Here is an 18,500-nt window from a genome sequence, read left to right as displayed (position 1 = left end):
CGAACATTCGCGCCTTCACCCATGACACCTAAGTCACTCCACCTTCGGTCGCCATCTGCTGACCGAGCTCCTCTCAGCGCGACGTCCCACGCCGATGCCAACATCGTACTGCTCCATATTCCCGGCAGAGCGCGCGGCTTTGGTGCGGAATATGGCCCGGGGCACGCGCGGGGCCGCTCCCTATATAAGCAGGTGGTGACCGTGCGATCCTGCTGGCAGCGTTTGGAGGCCTACCCATGTGCCCATGGAGGGGAGACGACGCCGGTGCCTCTTCAGCCGAAGACTAACGGTGAGTGGACGTCTCGCCCGACGGTGACGTCACAGCCGGGGCAGACAATCGTCGTCGTCGTCACTGGAGCTTTACGACGCACTGATCTACGGAGGCTATATAGCGTCTCCTGCTCGTCATCCTAGCAGGATCACTAGCATGGAGTCTAGGTCACAGACGAGAACCACGAAGAATCCCACCTCGCATCATTGGTCTCCCAGGCGCGCTGTGGTTAACGCTGACGCGGTAAGCACTACACTGTCGTCCCTCCCTGCGGCAGACGATCGCAGATTTGCGGTAAAGAGGAGGCGGTGGTTAAGGCGGCGGGGCTTTGTTGTTGCGGACTGCTCGGAAGAATGGCAGTTCTTTGTCGGGCCTGATCAGTCAAATCGCCGTATACATCTCTCACATCGTCTACATCGCTTCCCCGATGCCCTCTGCGGTGCAAGTTCTCCTGACATGCCCAAGTGATTTGGCACTGCATGTTAAAACCGAAATGCCAGTGAACGCAAGCTCGTTTTCAGGCGCCCTCACATCATGCGCGCTGGCTACAGAATCGCTGCAGATTCTGCAGCCAGTCAACTGATGCAGACTAGAGCTGCCACATTTAAGCCCGCAGCTCATCTAAGCATCGCTAAAAAAGCTAAAAGGTGGCATTTCTCTAGCCAGGGACACCACACCAACGCCGAAAATCCCTGGATTCTGCAGCATTTAGCTTTTGCACTGAGCTATCATTCCTCGCTATTTGGGAGTCTCCGAACTATAGGTCGTATTTTTAGCCTGCAACAGCCGACTGGCAGCAAAATCTGCAGTGATTCTGCCTTTTGCCTTTTGTCCACCTTCGGGCCTTTGTCCACATCGAGCATTGGTGTCATTGGTTCATTGGGACAATATCACGACCGCCGTGCCATTCAGTAGTGTGTCTACATTATGTATTTGTCCGGTATCTGGTCGCTTCAGCGGAAATCTACTGATATGTAAAACAAGTCACGAAATTCTTGATATCCACAGGCATGTTTGTCAGACTTGCACGTGTATGTGTCGGGAAAACGCGTTATCAACACTGACAGTTATTTAACCGCCTCTCATGCAGTGATCAACGACTCTATGCTGTGACCAGCCCGCAGAAGACTTCAGAACCAAACTTTGCAGCACAGACATGTCGACTCGCATCGCAGAGGCCTCGAAGCAGGTCGAGGCCGAAGTGCTAAAATGTAAGGACAGCTACTGTGAACACCATTCTGAACCCACTTTCGACAATCCAACAACGCATCTGTGACTTAGGGAGAGCGAAGCGATCGGACGTAAGTATGAGCAATTACCATCACGTAGTTGATGTCGAAGCAGAAGCGACTGTAGGTCTCCGAGAACCCATTGCAAAGGTTTGATTAATGCGCTGAAATGCTTTACGCCTCGGGCCTGGCAGGCCTGCTTTGGTTGCCGAAATTTGGCATTCATCCTGAAGCGGCCACACCCATTACCTGGCTTGTAATTTGGCGAAGAAGCACCTCTTGACATATGCGTGCATCAGATAGCCGCTGTAGCACTACGCAAAGTCCTTATGTCTCATCGTGCCGGCTTCTGCGTCTGTACGGCAAACTAAACACTAATAAATAGCGGTCATTCCGCAGTCAGATAATCAAAGCGTGCAACATGCACAAGCACGACACGACCAAGCGCAACTTGGATTCATATACAAACCAAGTATTGTCCTCAGCTGGCTCGTGTGGCGCACTGACGGTTAACCTCGCGGGAGAACTCGCACAAAGGAAAGTGGCAGGATTCGAGAACGGCGCAACAAAGACGAGCAAAGAGCGATAAGATCCATCAGTGAGTGATTTATAACTTATGATAAGATTGGTTCAGCAAACAAAGTTGAAGCTGTATGTCCGTAACGTAAACATTAAAAAAAAAAACAGCGCTTCCCAGGGGGCGGACTCTGGTTGCACGGCGTAGAGCACGTGACCTTCTGCACAAATCAGCTCTCACTTTTGCCAGTACGCTAGTCCGTTCTCTTTCCTGTCAAAATGTACTAGTCCTGCATCACTGCGACATTGGCTCGTCGAAATCTGGCTCCAGTTGCTAGTCGTGTGGAGCTTTGTTTCGCGGCTGTTGAACCTTACATTTTACATGATCGTGGGATGCAAAGGCTACGTTTTGTTCGCATTGCAGTGTCACAGACAAACAGCGCCTGTTGGAACAGCTTGAACGCAATGCCGAAGCATCTAAGCGACATTAAGTTTAAATAGCTGCGCTTCCTGTCACTAGAAACAGCATGGAAGCGCGCCCAGTGACTGTAAAAAGATCTGCTTCGGAAAGCGTAATGGCCGAACAAGACCGCGCCGATCAAATTCGAGGCATTCTTACTATTCAGACCATATTCGCTTGGCCCGCGCTAACGTTCGTAATCACTTATCGCTCTCCTGTTTCGCGGGGAAAGGACAAACGTGTTTTTATGACCTAGGGCTGTGACGGCCGCAACCGATTTCAGCTTACAGTGACGGTGCGCGACAATACACAGCCAGTCTGCAGCTTTAGGTAGGAGGTAGCTCAGTTTGTAGTGGTTTTGGAAGCAGTGATATGACAGATGTTGATAACTTTATTGCACGGGTGCTTCGACGTTATTCTGCTTCGGTTTAGTAACGATGCTGACTGGCCACTGAAGTACCCCATGGCCCGAAATGCACGTAAAATTGTGCCCCTTGGCAAGTGTCCATTGTGCTGTTCTCAGAACACAAGACAACTTGAGCTATAGTTTTAGCTGGAAGTGCAGCACGCTGGAAAAAAACAATTGCTCCGCCATGGCTCTGGCCTCGAATGGCTCCGACCGCAGAATTCCACGCTCGCCCGACGCTGCCGTTAATATTGCAGACCGCCTGGTACCCTCGACGCGACTGCTGGTCATCCTGATGATCGGTCTCGGCGCCGGCACCGTGATGATCAACCGCTACAACGTCAGCATTGCCGTCGTGTGCATGGTGGCGGACGTGGAGCCACCGTCGGTTAGCATTCGGGACGACCCCTGGAATGCGTCCCACCCGCGCGAGCAGATGGGCGGCACCGGGAACGCATCGTCCACGGCAGGCCTCAAGGAGGGCCAGGTGAGGGTGGCCGGTAGTCGGTGGCCACGGCGTAGTAATTAAGATGCGCGTCTGGAAAACCAGTAGTGCTGGGTTCGATTCCCAGCGGCGCCACCCTTCATGTGGGGCAGATGACGGCCCAGTGCATCAGCATGTTGCTGTGTTGTAAATCTAATGACAACAACTGGTTAGGGTGGTAAAGACTAGCGGTGTACAATGTGCACACGGGGAAGAGAGCCCTCACTAAATAGTGTTGGGCGCAAAATCTACGTTGGTAATTTTGTATGCCTTTCCTGTCCATTGTTTTCCTGGAATACATTGAAAAGTCTGGGTAAATCAAAAGCTCAACGTGAACACAGCCAGGTGCTTCTAACGTGATGAATATCCTCAATGTTGCAGGGCGAGTTCCACTGGGACAAGACGTTCCAGGGCCTGTTGTTATCCAGCTACTTCTACGGCTACACGGCAGCGCTGGCACCCGGTGGCTGGGTGGCTGACAGGTCAGCTGACGACGATGATGACGAGCGTGACGGCGACGAGGGAGGTAGATGATTTGGCCCGTAAATGGACACGGAAATGAATCTTGGAAGACATTTGTCGTCTCAACCACATTGGAACACCACACCGGCAATCGCGCCTTAACACGCATCTTATATGAATTTTCAAGTGCTCTGGAACTATAGTGCGCGCGGGCCTTAGGTCCTGTCCGTGCAGCCGGTGTCGGTCTGTTCAGATTTGAACCACATGACCGTTGTTCTTCCTGCGTAAACTCCGTCCCTATAGCTCAGCTGGCAAGAACGCCTGTTTTCCGATATTCCCACCCGTGGCGGGGTGGGTTTGGGTCGCTATAAGCGCTCGTTATTTCCTACTGATAGGAATGGCCTGCGGCCGTCGGCAGTGGTCGCGTTTGTTTAAGTTCGGGTGACATCAGAGCGCAGCATGGTTCGTGGCGAGGATTGTGGCACCGTCAACGTACGCTGCCGAATTCTGCCGTTGACGTGGAATTTGACGCCCAGATGGTAGCAGCCTGGCCAAATTCTGTCCTTGACGTGAAGTTTCACGATCGGATGGTAGCAGCCAGGCCTCGCACAACAAACACCGCTTGACTTGAGCCCAAATCCAAGAAATCCTTCCACTCTAAAAAAATATTTCTTAGTTGAAAAAGTCCTGCCGCACCATGTGACAGGAAATAAAGAAAAAGGCCATTAAGCTCAGTCCAGTGACCCTCGGTGACGCTTACGTTTGCATTGTTGCGAACGATAGCGGCACGTCCGTCGTTAGCCTACTTGGTTCCTTGAGCGTTGGCTTACGCCGTAACCCTGTACCACTGCACGGGCGGGTTTTGTCGAGGGTGGACGGATATAGCCGGCAGCAGGCGATGCTGCCAGCTCATGCGTAAGCTGTGCCTGGCTCAGATCTGTCTATGCGGGCGCAGCGGCTGCCCGCTGCTGCAGCCGCTGATGCATTTCGACGCCGCAGCGGTGCGCAGCGGCTTCTGTCGTGTGCCACGGTGTCTGGAGGAGCTGCGGCGTTTATGTAAGGCGTGGCACATAGAGCGGGCAAGCTGAATGATCAGAACCCAAAGGTATCAATAACTGTAAATGATTGGTGGAGGCGAGCTAAGGGCTTAACAGACTGCCCTCCGCCCAATTTAGACGATGTCGCCCCCCCCCCCCCCAAACACAAATTTTCATATCCGATTTGGTTTCTCATGAGACGTTACTTACCATGGACCTGAGCAAATGTTGCTTAACACAAAATTCTTCGCGAGACCAGCAGTGGAGTTAATACCATGTTTGGGCTGTGTGGAGAAAAAGTGTCGCGGTCGACATTTAAGAGTCAAAATATGAGGACTGAGGCTATTGCTTTTGTCTTATCTAGATGCATAATGCTCCTCGCAAATGCACTCACCAACTTATGCAATGTTTAAAAGAGATTAAACAACAAAAAAGTACCAAACATGATGCTAGATCTCTTCCTATCGAAACTTTTCAAAACCTATCGAAAACTTCGGTGGCAGACACGACAAACATCTAACGCAAACACGACGATAAAATTGTATATCCTTGCAGCGTCCCTGTTCATGGACGTACAATACGTACGGCGCTTACAGCACGTGCAGAGCTTGCTCCTAGTATTTGCGGAGCTTACAGGGCGTACACACCGCGGCATGATCCAAAATAAATGATGATTGTATGAAATGGTCCTCAGAGCCCGCCTCGCTTCACACAGCACCGATGTAAATAATAATGGGGCTACCGACATCCAGCGCCCCTCGACCGATGCACCTTGCTGATTGCCAGGCATAGTATTCTTTTTCTCCAGAATATGGGTGAACTAAAGGCATGGGCAGAAGAAATGTCCATAAGTGTTTCTAAATGATATAAAAAAATTGTTCCTAGCTAGATACATGTGATTTGACTATTGCATCTTGATGGAATTACATGGAAACAATATTTCCCTTGTCAAGTATCAAGACTACATACTAAAGCTTCTTGAAGGCATCAACAACTTAAGAGCTTTTTATTCCATTAATTCATCATAAAAGGCTAATATTCTAGCCAAAAATATTGGTGGCCCAAGCCAGGATTGGAAGGAGGACCCAACCAACATTGGGGGAAGGGGAGCAAGGCCCTCATAAAGTAATACAAATCAATGCCCATGCCAGGGCCACCAAATTGTTGAAAAGGGTGTCTACGGTGTAAGTAACCGCAATTGAGTCTTTTGCACAATGGCTTGACTTAAAGGTGTTTATCTGGTGGACGTCTTCGACGGTCATAAATATAAAATAACTTGATAACGTTAGTTACTAACACTACCTTATCCCATATCATGGGTAGACGCAAGAAGTTTGTCACCCCCCCCCCCCCACCCCCCCCCCACACACTCCTCCGCCGAAGTAAGATGGAAAGCACCCAATCAGTCACTAAAAACGCTGGAACAGCATTTTTACCCAAATTTGTTGAGTGCTCGCGTTCCTTCGAATAACGGCTATTCTGATATGAATCTTTGCCTATGTTTTACAATATCCAAGCGCAGTGTTATGTCGTCGATTTGGTGTCAGTGTTCGTGAAATGGTCGGTAATAATAATTATGCCTGTGAAATCTAAGCAATGGCGCTTTCAGAAGTTTGGCGAGAACGCCTGGCCGAGGTCCGATTAGCGGTAAATAAAGCCGGCTCTGTTCGTTGGCGACCTTTCGTTCCGCTTAGACGCAGCCGTTAACTCCTGTTAATGGGGATATTGGCTTGACTCGAAAGCTAGGATTGTCGTCAAATGGTAGCAGGCTGTAGCCAGATCTGGCACCTGATGATCAAACCAGCTGGACCCGTTGCAACCGTTGTAACCTGTAACTGTAACCTCGGGCATAAGGACTATATACAAATGAGAATTGTTTAGCGTTGTCCTCCGGTGCCTGAGCGATATCGTTCCCTTCACCTCACCGCCCCCACAGGGCACGCCTCTGGCTGGCATGGGGGCTGGTGCTTGATGCTTACCAGGCCATGCGCGTGTAGGAGACAATGCATTGTAATGCAACGGTGGTGTGCTGGGAGACAAAAACTCCCATCTCTGCCGTCGTATCCCGAGAGAACGGCGGTTAAGTTAGGCAGTTCAACAAGCTGACGAAACTATACTCTGGGTGCACTGTGTTTGACCATCAAAGCCTTGTTCATCATACTCTGCTTCGCCCGTATTGCTAGTGTTGGCTATAACGTCTGCGTCCAAGCCAGCCGACTTGTTGAGCCTGGGTCTAAGAACTTTGTACGTGTACCTGTCATTGCAGACTGTCTGCCTAGCTTGTGCTCATGTTCACCTACGTGTGCCACAGACTGCCGGCCCAGCTGGTGCTCATGTTCGGCGTTGTCACCCAGGCAGTGGCCACACTGCTCTTCCCCATCGTCGCCAGAACCAACGATTATCTGCTTCTTGCACTGAGGGCAGCACAAGGCTTCACCTGTGTAAGTAACTGCACATACTTCATCATGGGTGGGAAGGGAACGCTTCACCGACAGCCGTATGTGACGTCAGCGTTGTGACGTCAACACCGGGCCGGTGCTGTTCCAGTCTGTAGTCCTGCCGGCCAGCGTGGTGCTTATCAGGAACTGGAGCATCCCCGACGAGTACTCCACTCTTTTCTCCATCGCCTGGTCGCTGCAGTACATCTTCGCCGGCTTCAGCTTTCCCATCAGCAGTTCCTTGTGCGAGTATGGCGGCTGGCCGTTCGTCTTCTACGTCACCGGTGAGATGTGACGTCATCTGACCGCCCTGTCGGCGGCTCGGCGCAGGCGCGGGCCTGCAGGCACGGCGACTATTCGTTCGTCTTTTACTTCACAGGCTCGATATGCTGCGAGTCGTTCTACGCCAATTCAATCAGTCGAGATCATACCAGCATCTCAGATCTTGTGAAGACTTGGTCTGTAGGGTCATGTCGTGCCTTGATCACAATTTTTTGACGATTCTAGTCTTTTAAGCCTAAGCTTAAGAGCTCAAGGCACCTCGCCCCCAGCCGCTTCCATCGGAGCCGCCGGCAGAAAATGATGTGGTGATGATAATTTTGTAGTACAAGTGTGGTGACTTTACGGCCATAGCGTATATTTGTAGTTAAAAAAACGGAGTTGTGTAGCCCACGTCATGCTTTGAGTGGTGCTATAGAAAAGGACCAAATGAGTTGCAACCTTATTCATTTAGCGTCCTATCTGCAACAAATGCTCAACTGCTGAACTCCGTGATACATTGCAGTCATCAGACACTAGTCTCCAGAGGGTTCTATTCTCGAAACTGACCTGTGCATCTACGTTGAAAACTCCCAACAGAAAATATGGATTCGCTGTTCACTCGCGCTGTGCGGATGCGATCCTGGCCGGTCGGAACAGCGCGGCGCGGCGCTCCCGACTGGCCTCGCCCGCCACCCAGCCCATTACCGGCTGGTCCAGCCGTACTGCCCCAATCCCGTCCCCTCCTCCGTCTGTTGCAATGGTTCCAGCCGCTCTGGGAGCATGACACAGGAAACGTACGCAAACGTCCTCCGTTATTTCGTTGACCAGAGAGTAGTCTTCTACATAAAACCAATCTTTGACATGAGGGGCGCAAATTGGCGCGGCCGAAACCTGTAAAACAGTCAGGCTTTCGGGTAGGCTAGGTCAAAATTATCGGCTGGGTCCCCAACCCACTTTTTAAAGTGACACCCCTGTCGGCACCGTTATCACCCGGGCACGTGGTTAATCACCCGCACGCGCGCTGACAGCGGTCTGGACTCTGCGGCACGCTGTCATGTGCGTTTTCAATAGCATGGACTCTGCGTTATTCTACCCACTAGGTGCGGTGTCAATGACCTGGACTCTGTGGTGCGCCTCCGTGTGCGCTGCTGCTAGCCTGGACTATTGGCTCGCCCCAGCTGCGCAATCCCTAGCCTGGATCCCATGGGACGCCTCCTTATGCGCTACCAATAATTTGGACTCTATCGTACCCCTCAGGTGCTCTACCAGTAGCCTGGACTCCGTAGTCCTTGGTGTGCCGGTGTGCACTGCCAGTAGCTCGGACTCTATAGTTCGCCCTCAGGTGCGCTATCAATTGCCGGGGCTCCGTGGGACGCCTCCTTGTGCATTGTCGGTAGTTTAGACCACTACGCCCCCAGATGGGCTACAACAGCCTGGATTCCGTGGTACGTTCCCAGGTGTGCTGTTAGTGGCCCGGTCTCTGCGTGGCCGCCTCCATGAGCGCTGTCAGTAACCCGGTCTGTTCGTGCTTCCGCCAGGTGCTCTGCCGTTTGCCTGGGTACTGCTGGCGTGGTTTCTGGTCCCCACCTGTCCTGATGAGAGTCGGCTATGTTCGGAGGACGAGCAGAGGTTCCTGACATCCCACCGGCTGTGTCGGGTTGCTACCATAAAGTCCTTGTCGGACAAACAGGTTAGTGTGAAAACGACATTGCGGCCGCTGGCCAGTCTGAGCCTTGGTGTCGTGATTACCGCAGGTCTCCTGTGACCAAACAAAAGTGACGTTTTTGAGCTGATCGTGCAGGTACCTGTCACTTCTTGGACTCCAGTGTTCCTTGCAGCAGAGCTAGTTATTGGCTGGGCCCAGTGACTTCTTGGTCAGCCCAGATTACTGACTGGGCCCAGTGACTCCGTAGTCAGACCAGGTTACTGGCTGGGCCCAGTGACTCCGTGGTCAGCCCAGATTGCTGGCTGGGCCCAGTGACTCCGTGGTCAGCACAGATTACTGACTGGGCCCATATTACTGGCTAGGCCCAGTGACTCCGTGGTCGGCCCAGATTACTGTGGGTTTGGTGATCAAAGATGATGCTTCTCAGCGACATATTTTTGGCGTTAATTAGGACACAGTTTAATTATTTAGGTATCTCTTGGTCCGGCTGTATATTGTTTTTGTTTCATGCTGATCAACACCCGTATTTTGCCACTGTAGCCCCTTGCAGTTGTAGCCGTTTACTGGAGACAACCTTTCGTGGGATTCGGTAGATGTGCCATCGTCTGATGAAAAATCACGAATGTTTATGAAATTGATGCTGGATGCAGGGGAACGATGTAGCGCTTGTTACAAACATAGACGGCAGCCTTCACATGGGCCTAGATTCATTGCTTTAGTCAGATTTGGAAAATTTTTGACTTCTCTAAAAGCTCGCACGTTTGTAACCATTTAGGCGCCAGCATATCATTAATGGCGGACATATCATTAACATAATGGCATAATTAAGGACTTGACAAGCAGGGTAAACGCATGGATATCTAGAGGAAATGGGCAATTGGTTGGATGGGCCCACATTTTCAAAAAATTGTAGGTATTGGTGATGTTATCAGTAAGCTGTTTTCTAAATCCCGGGTAAATACTGCAAGAAATTGTCTCAATGGCACTGCTTTCCCCTCACGCCGTTATAGCTCTGTCAATTCACACCACTGCTGCAGCTTTCAACGCAAAGCAGTGCCTTTTGATGAAAACGTTCCTGGCAGTTGTCGATGCTTTAGACTGAAGTTCTGTGCAACGGTAGAATTCGGAAGTACAGCAGTAGCACAACAGTGGGGAACAAGTGATTAGGATTGTGTGGCTGGCGGGCATGGGCATAGCCCCGAAGATAGGTGGATGGCGCGAGAGGAAGCTTACCTGTAAAAGCGCTCAGTAACTTATTTGGAGTGCTCGGAGATATGCGATAACTTTAACCAGATTAACATGATATTTTGACAAATTTACCCAAATCCACAAAGCTGGATTCAGTCGAAACTATGTGTGTTTCGAAGGTCATGGAAGGGCAGGAAGCAGAGAACAAGGTGCCAGCCTCAATGAGCGCAGATGTCACGTGCGACAATTTCAGTGAGTAGTTCATGAATCATATCTCCTTTTATACAGTTGATCCTCCATGCTGAGTGGATTTTGAAGCAAAAAGGTGTAGCATAGGATGACTGGAAATATTAATGGACTATGAAGTCAACGTAATTATCAGTAAGATGAGCATTCAAATCATAAAGCTTGTCCACAAAAGGGCTAAAACAGCAACTAGCTGTCGATTGCGTCATGTCGCATTAGCAGGGCCTAGCAGGGCTTAATCTCGTTTTGATCCGCCATGTTCTAGTAACATGAAATAAGCCATATCCGAAAGCAGAAGTTTTCTTTGGGGCACCTAACTTGTCGAACAGCTCCCAATGCATCAAAGTGGTTTTGCTACCATGTGCTAATCTGATACGTCTGTCATCAGTTGGGACCACGAATGTTTGGTGTTGGGCTGTCATAAGTTAAGAACTCATATTACGATTTATGAACAAGGCCCCGCCTCAAAGAAAACCATACATTACTGTGAAACAGAGTCGGAAAGTAAACACGCAAGTCGACCTATTAAAATGTAATTTTAACCCGACCCAAGGTAGGTGGCTTTGCCATTAACCAGCGTATCTCAGACATTTGAAGGCGCATACGTCCAAGCTCAGACGGCGGTAGCTTTTTGTTCCTGGAATTTATATTGCGTTTATGAAATTACTTATACAAGACATTGGTATCGCAAATATGATAATTGTTCACATTAGTATCGCAAATATGATAATTGTTCACATTGGTACCGCAAATATGATAATTGTTCGGGCCATTGTCCCAGTCTGATGTATTCGTATATGACAGCGTTTCATGCACTTAGTTCTCCGGATGTTGGTAAATGTCAGTGAGAACAACTGAATAGTGTTTCGCCTTCAGCGACGCATGCATCGTTGTCCACATGTCTCTATTGGAGTTGCTGTGGTTGAACCGGGCTCCCCTGATCACGAGTCCTGCGCTCTAGCTCGAAACTAACCAGGTGGATTATTTTTATGTTCGAACTGAGTTTTAATCATTTCCTGGATATTATTACCTTTCTCGTAGAATTCAGAGCCGTATTGGATTACTGATTACAGCACCATGGATTACTGATGGTGCTGCTTATCCACGTCATATGTGCCGACTCTTCGACCTTTCTGACTTTCCGTAGTTGTTCTTTGTCGATGATGATTCTCTCAACTCAAGCGGGTCGGTGGTCGAATTCTGACCACATACGCTCTGTCGCGCCAGACTTTAGAGTCTGTAACCGGACAGTTGGCTTTCTGTGCTCTTCCAGTCTGATCGATAGAAGGCGACTGGTTCTTTTCATCGCAGGACCTACCACAGCTGCGTGGCGTGCTGTGCCTGCAATTTGTCATATGTTTCCTCTTTGTCGGTGGTTTGACTTTGTCACATGCTCTTTGCGAGCTTCTATTTACTTCAGAAAGGACTGCTCTAATGCTACTTATCGGTACAAATTTCTCTGGATCTCTCTGACAAGTCATTGTCGTAACGATATCCCTGTCGTTGGTTTCTCCTTCGACTGCCCTTTTTCCGGCATGCTCCTTGGGATTCCGGTCCTCCAGAATGTTTCGGTTAGGTGGTCAGGTAGTTAGGTGCTGTTTCTTTCCGGCGTGGCAATGTCCTGCATCTGCTGTTGGTTTTTCCGACTTTTATGACTGGGAACGGTAGCCTTTTATTGTTGACACGTTCCATAGTTAACTAGATGAAAACTTTGGTGAGCTGTCTATAATAAACTGTCGCAAGCTGTTGACGTGGTTGAGGAACTACGGCCACACCTCAGCTGAACGAACAACGCTACCAGAAAATCGAGGGAGTGGCCATGTGATCACCTCTGCCACGAGTGATTGCCGGAATCTGCGTAGAACATTTCGATGACGTGGTGATGGAAACTGCACTACTTAAGCCGTCGCCGTGCCCACGATACATCGACGACATATTCATCCTCTGCCCACACCAAAAACGGGATGGCGTGCCTCGACCACATAAACAGCTTGCAACAGGTTGTCCGGATCACTATGGAAAGGAGGCAACAACAGGCTACCGCTGCCAGACGTACAAGTCGAAAGAACCAAGAAAGCGTACCAGAAATTAGTGCACCGGGACCGCAACAGCAACTGGTCACTACCCGAACGTCTGGTCACATGAACTGGGCACCGTCAGGAAATGTACCGCGGGATGCTTTGCACATCGGGTGACTGGCAACAGCTATGATGGCGCATCTAGGGGAGAAATAACCACCTGACCGAGAAATTGTGCAAGCACGGACACCGAAAAAGTCTCCTTAACAGAAGTTGAAAGAGCATGCTGGAAAATGTGAACAGTCTAAGGACATAATCCTGCGATATCATTAGTTTTGCACATGGACTTGCCGGAGAAAATCTGAAGAATCTGTGGACAAAACACATCAGGGCAGTCTTCAACAGAAGATCAGCGCTCAAAAGAACGCGTACAAAAATCAGACTATCGGCACCTAAGGAGCAAAGAACTGCATGTGCGACATACCGGGCAGTTGTGCCAGGACCTGCAAAAGAGACACAAGTCGCCGTCTGAGCGTCGGATTAGAGAACAGAACTGAAAACATCCGGTGTGGGACTTGGAAGCCTGGTGAAGCAAAGGCGCATGTTCAAAAGACAATCACTGACCAGCATGGGATGGGATAACTATCATCGAAGGGTCAACACTGGAAATCCAGAAAGATCAAGGAGGCAGCAGATATGACATTGGGTAACAACCCCACCAGCAAGCCAAGTGTAGACATCACCCCAATATGACTTTGAATTCTCAAAAACTCAAGCATCCAGGAGATCAATGTCAGAAGGTTCTTACACCATTAGATCATCTTGCACAATTAGCTCAGTGTTGGAACGTTGGACTCATGCTCAGCATACAGCTGTTAGAAAGCCGGCAGTATCAAGGAGAAATTTGGATTGTGGCGTATTGGTTGCAGTGACGCCCACAGAGTTGTCGCAGAATTCAGTCAGACCTGACGCCTGAGCTAGTGGCCGAAGCGCTGCATCGGTACGAACAAACTAGACGGGGGCAATGTCCAAACATACTCGTCCCCGAAGTTATAAGGCATAAACAAAGTTGTTGCACGGCTGACTTCTTAGCTGCTTAACAGGTATGATTCCGCAGTTCTTTATCGTATAGGGACGTGGCATACATATTCTGTAGTTTTGGATGAGGAAGTAGCGTGTCTGTTCATTTATGCCTAAAGATGGCCATACTATGGAGCTACAACGTGGCCAAAGGCATGCGTTATCTGAAAATGTGCGAGAAATAAAAATGTTAAATGAATTTAGATGGCTAACACACATGCCCTCGGATGGGAATAGGTAATCAAACTCACCCTTTCAACGATTTTTCCAGAATGATTTAAGAACGTTAACTGTCGAGAATCGAATAGCGGGCGGCTTAATGTGAAAACAGTTAGATAAGCCTTGTGAGGTCGCTGACTTATGGTAGGTCCAATTCAGGTCATGGCTGTCGGTGACGGGCATTTCTACGGGAATCATTCAGTGTGATGTAACAACAAAGTGTTAGACAAAGCCACGCATATGTGAAATAGTTCGTTGACAGTAAATCAACTGACTTTAGAATTGCAACCAACTCTGTTGACCTAGGGTCAGGCATGAAGGACAGACCGAGGGCAAAACTATTCTGCATTTTTACTCGAGAGCTTGGTTTCTGGAGTAGTTGCTGGTGCTCATGTCGAATATTTTAATTACATGTCGTAGGCATTTGGTCCTCTTGCAATTATAAAGGTCAAGCAATGTCACTGACCTTAAATGGACACCATTAACATCCTGCATAAAACAGGTATCTAGTTTCACGGCGGTTGCATGATGAGACTTAGGCACACTTGAGAGACCAATCTGGAATTTGACCTTGTTTGACCTTGTTTGACCCCAAGGTCATAACCTAGGAACATCAAATTTCGTTGCAAGTGAGCTCACGTACAGGCAAACCCACCCGGTGAATTTGGTGTCTTGAGCTAGCTTTCTTTATGACATCTCAATGGGGCCAAATTGACCCTCACCCCAGCGAAGGGCATTCAACCGTCACCCGGGGCGCGCGTTAAGTTATTTGGATTATCCTAAACCCCACTTGCGACAGAAAGACATTTAAGTGCGAGATTGGGAAGAATCACTCTATAGTCGGCCGCCTTGTCAATACGGATCGCCACTCCGTGCCATATCTGGATTGCCAACTGCCTGTTGTCGTAGGTGAAGCCGGTGCCGACACCGCTGCTGGCAATAGTCACCAACCGCCAGGTGCTCATCATCGTCGGGACCTTCTTCTTTTACCACTGGTTCTACTACTCGCTTAACATCACGCTGCCGACCTTCCTGAAGGAGACGATGAACGTCGATCTGACAGAGGTAAGTCTCGTAATATTGGCCGTGCTGCGCGATGTTGACCTGCCGCGTGACCTTGGCTGTGTCCTGCGACCTTGCTATCCGGCACTTTCCGTACGAGGGAAACAGCTGCGATCGTGAGGGGACCACTGTGAGCGGCGTCATCAGGTGGACCGTCAGCATGACCCGAACGCTCCACATACATCAGCACGCAATATTTGGCAAGGTCATCGCCGTTAATACTAAGTCATTTGTTTGCATATAGCGCTACATTGAAGCAGTGACACTCAAGTCACGCAAAATTCCACTGTATCGTCCGCCTTACATGACATAACCTGCGTTTGCCAACGTGCCTTATTGGCCGACGCCATATCTGAACGAAATGGTCGTTCGATGACGTCGCGTATCATAACCGTTTTTTACTTCGCAGAACGGTCTCCTCTCTGGCTTGCCCACCTTGTTCAGCTCGATCGGAGTTGTGCTCGGTGGTCGGCTTCTTCAGTATCTCACCACTAGATGGCAGTTCAGTCGCACGACCTCACGCAAGCTGATAGCTAGTTTCGGTACGTAGTTTTCCATCATCAACTTCCTTATGTAAGACGTCTTCGAATGCTGCGAGGGCCGCTACTACTTTTGGCTTATATGTAGTAAATTTGGGCAAATGTCTCACCACACTGGGCCGGATCGGACCTGACCAGACCGGACCGAACATGGCCTAAAGCGTCCTGATCTGATCTGACATGACCTGATCTGATCTCTTTTACCAACAGCCATCCCACAGCGCCTGCGTTCCTTCCTCTCGTCTTATCCTGGATCTTCGCGGCGCCCCGTTTGTCCGGGGCTAGTTACATGCATCAGCCATGAGTGAGCTGAAATCCCCCCAAGCGGAGGTCCCGTCCGGGCGTCGAGCGCAGCCCCGCTCAGGGGTCCCTGTGCGGGATAAGAGTCGGCGGACGGACCTCAGGAGCATATAGTCTTACTGGACCATTATCTACTTCCATTATTCCCATTGCTCTGAACTTATCATCGGCCGAAAGGGTTCTAATCTAAACCAAACCAAACCAACAGCCATGCTGGTGCCTGCTGGATTGCTGGGGGCCATGCTCGTCCTGCCCTCGGGCAACACATACACCACCATGGCTCTGATCTGCTTGAGCAACGCAATTATCGTCCTGAACGTCTCCGGCGGTAAGCTGATCCCTTCCCGTCCTCACGGCGGAATCAAGCTTTGTTTGCGTGGTTTCTGCGGGTAAACCGATTCTGAGTGTTGTCAAAAGTTAAGCAGATTCTGTACAGTCACTGACGTTTTTGAACACAGACTTTAAGTGAAGGTGAAATACAACGGTAATAACCTGACCGGCTCCGAACTGAATTGTTGGCGCAGGTAGTGTTCTCGATATACTCACACTAATTTACTGCAAGCTCAGGGAGCGATGGTTAACTGCGAGATTCAACAGAAGCAAACACAACTGTAGTTCCACTACGGCGCAAAACGCAGAGCATGCAGGACCCCACCCCTCGTGAGGTCAGTTCCACGCTTTATGCATTCCACCTGGCCCGTAACGCCACCTGTAGCGGCCGCTGACGGCTCCCCGTGGCGTCCATCGCCAGGGCCGCTGTCAGCAGGGCCTGACCTGGGGCCGCAGTTCGCCGGCGTCATCTGGGGCCTGGCCGGCTCCGTCGGCAACCTGACGGGCGTGCTGACGCCGATGGTGGCGGCCGCCATGACCCCGCACGTACGTCAGCGCCCGTGGCCGACCGCCACGAGGGTCGGGCACCGGTGTGGGGACGGGAGGGGGGGGGGGGATGTCCGGTGAGAGATGTAGGGGTTCTGTGAGAAAGATAAGCCGGGCTAATGGGATACGCCTCCGATTGGTCGAAGTCCTGAGATGCTGGAAGTTTCAGTTGCATTTTGCCATGAATTGGTTCTAAGCATACTGCAACGTAAATAATATTCCGATCTGCGTTGCGGTTGAGCACAAGACAGTAAGACGAAACGCATCATGCCATTATTTAGTTAGAAGACAGATGATTAAGTATATCAACACAGCTAGCTTCCAATATGCAACTCTTATGACGACCGCCTTGGTGAGCTGGCAGGAACACGAATTAGAAGGCCCTGTGAGACATTTTATTGACCTACGTGCACGCCATGCGCAGTTCTGCTGAAATGAATTTGTTGGGGCCGTTTGGTGATGCCAAGTACCAGAACCACAACAAAAATGAACAAAATCTAGTAAGCACTCCAAAGTTGAGTCTGGACCGTTGATGAATACAGATACCGCCTGGTGTTCCGACGTAGCTATGACGCCGAACCACGTCCATTGTCCGTCATGTCACAGATGTTTGTCGGTCCGTTGTACGAATGTCCGTGAGACCGCCTTGTCGTCGATACGGTGGCCACTGACACCGGCCATCGTGACCAACGGCTGCATTCATGCTTCAGAAAACCTTGCTGGAGTGGCGCTACTTCTTCCTCATCGCGGTGGTATTCTTGGTGGCTATGGACTTCGTGATCGTGCTGTTCTGGAAGTCTGAGCTTCAGCCGTTCGCGAGGACTGACGATACGCCACCCCAGCCGTCTGTCCGGTCCCATGAGGACGATCCTCATGAGGACAGTCCACAGATCAGCTGCTCGGATGATGTGTGATCACCACGGAGACGTCCCACTGATCAAAGTCAGGAAGCCGTTGCGCCGCTCTGTGATCCGACGGCTGATTGGAGGGAGTGACGACGGAGGCAGGACCGTCCGCTCTCCGACGGCTGATTGGAAAGAGTGACGACAGAGGCAGGACCGCCCGCCCTCCGACGGCTGATTGGAAGGAGCGACGACGGAGCCAGGACCGCCCGCTCTCCGACGGCTGATTGGAAGGAGTGACGACGGAGGCAGGACCGCCCGCTCTCCGACGGCTGTTTGGAGGAGTGACGACGGAGGCAGGGCCGCCCGCCCATGATCTGCTTCTTCTTGAGACGGAGTAGAGGAGGCCTCTAGGGTTGACTACACGACGCTGCAACGAGCTGAAACATTCCGAAAAACAAGTGGGCTGTGAAAATATCGAATGTCTAGCAGCGTGGATCATAGCGTCATGGGTAAATACAACGAAAGGAGTTGGCTTTAGATTCTTCTGTCGGCATTTTGTGCCCGAACACCGATGCCACTAACATTCACACGCGATTACAAGCGGTCACTCACTCACAAACGATCAGACGGCGCCCACGCACGGCCATGTGGTGGAGAGATGCTCTACGATGTAGGCTTGTTCTGAGACATGACTAAACCCGCATAAGGCCTGCGACATCATGAGATGCAATGCCACGGAAAAACGGAATGACTGTCGAGGTCAGTCATAAGTAATTGTCCCACACAACCAGCGCAATCGTAGGGCAACTCCTGGCTGTTCCAACGATACACTCAGCACTAGATCACTTCACGGATTAAATTTTCAGCACTCGATGCCGTCGAGCCTGTCTTGCCAAC

The 18,500-nt window shown here is 50.4% G+C and overlaps 1 protein-coding gene across 1 annotated transcript; it reads left to right on the top strand.

Moving 5' to 3' along the window:
* The first annotated feature begins 3,069 nt into the window (after window positions 1-3,069).
* Window positions 3,070-18,104, top strand: LOC119113568 (sialin). Its single transcript, XM_037237862.1, has 10 exons — window positions 3,070-3,369; window positions 3,748-3,848; window positions 7,177-7,306; window positions 7,413-7,587; window positions 9,103-9,254; window positions 14,891-15,046; window positions 15,453-15,585; window positions 16,091-16,210; window positions 16,634-16,758; window positions 17,469-18,104. Exons 1-10 carry the CDS (start codon window positions 3,070-3,072, stop codon window positions 17,670-17,672), a joined length of 1,596 nt encoding a protein of 531 aa, XP_037093757.1. The 3' UTR covers window positions 17,673-18,104.
* Window positions 18,105-18,500: the final 396 nt, after the last annotated feature.

This window comes from Pollicipes pollicipes, unplaced genomic scaffold, assembly GCF_011947565.3.
Source record: "Pollicipes pollicipes isolate AB1234 unplaced genomic scaffold, Ppol_2.1 Scaffold_7262;HRSCAF=8765_pilon_pilon_pilon, whole genome shotgun sequence".
In the NCBI taxonomy this organism is placed as follows: Eukaryota; Metazoa; Arthropoda; class Thecostraca; order Pollicipedomorpha; family Pollicipedidae; genus Pollicipes; species Pollicipes pollicipes.
This window is presented reverse-complemented; position numbering and strand designations above follow the sequence as displayed.

What these genes read in the sequence shown, in the direction of transcription:
- LOC119113568 (XM_037237862.1), top strand. Translation starts at nt 3,070, where the DNA reads ATGGCTCTGGCCTCGAATGGCTCCGACCGCAGAATTCCACGCTCGCCC. An exon ending in GGTGGCTGGGTGGCTGACAG is followed by an intron (nt 3,849 to 7,176) that starts GTCAGCTGACGA and finishes CGTGTGCCACAG; the next exon opens with ACTGCCGGCCCAGCTGGTGC. An exon ending in AGTCCTTGTCGGACAAACAG is followed by an intron (nt 9,255 to 14,890) that starts GTTAGTGTGAAA and finishes CTGTTGTCGTAG; the next exon opens with GTGAAGCCGGTGCCGACACC.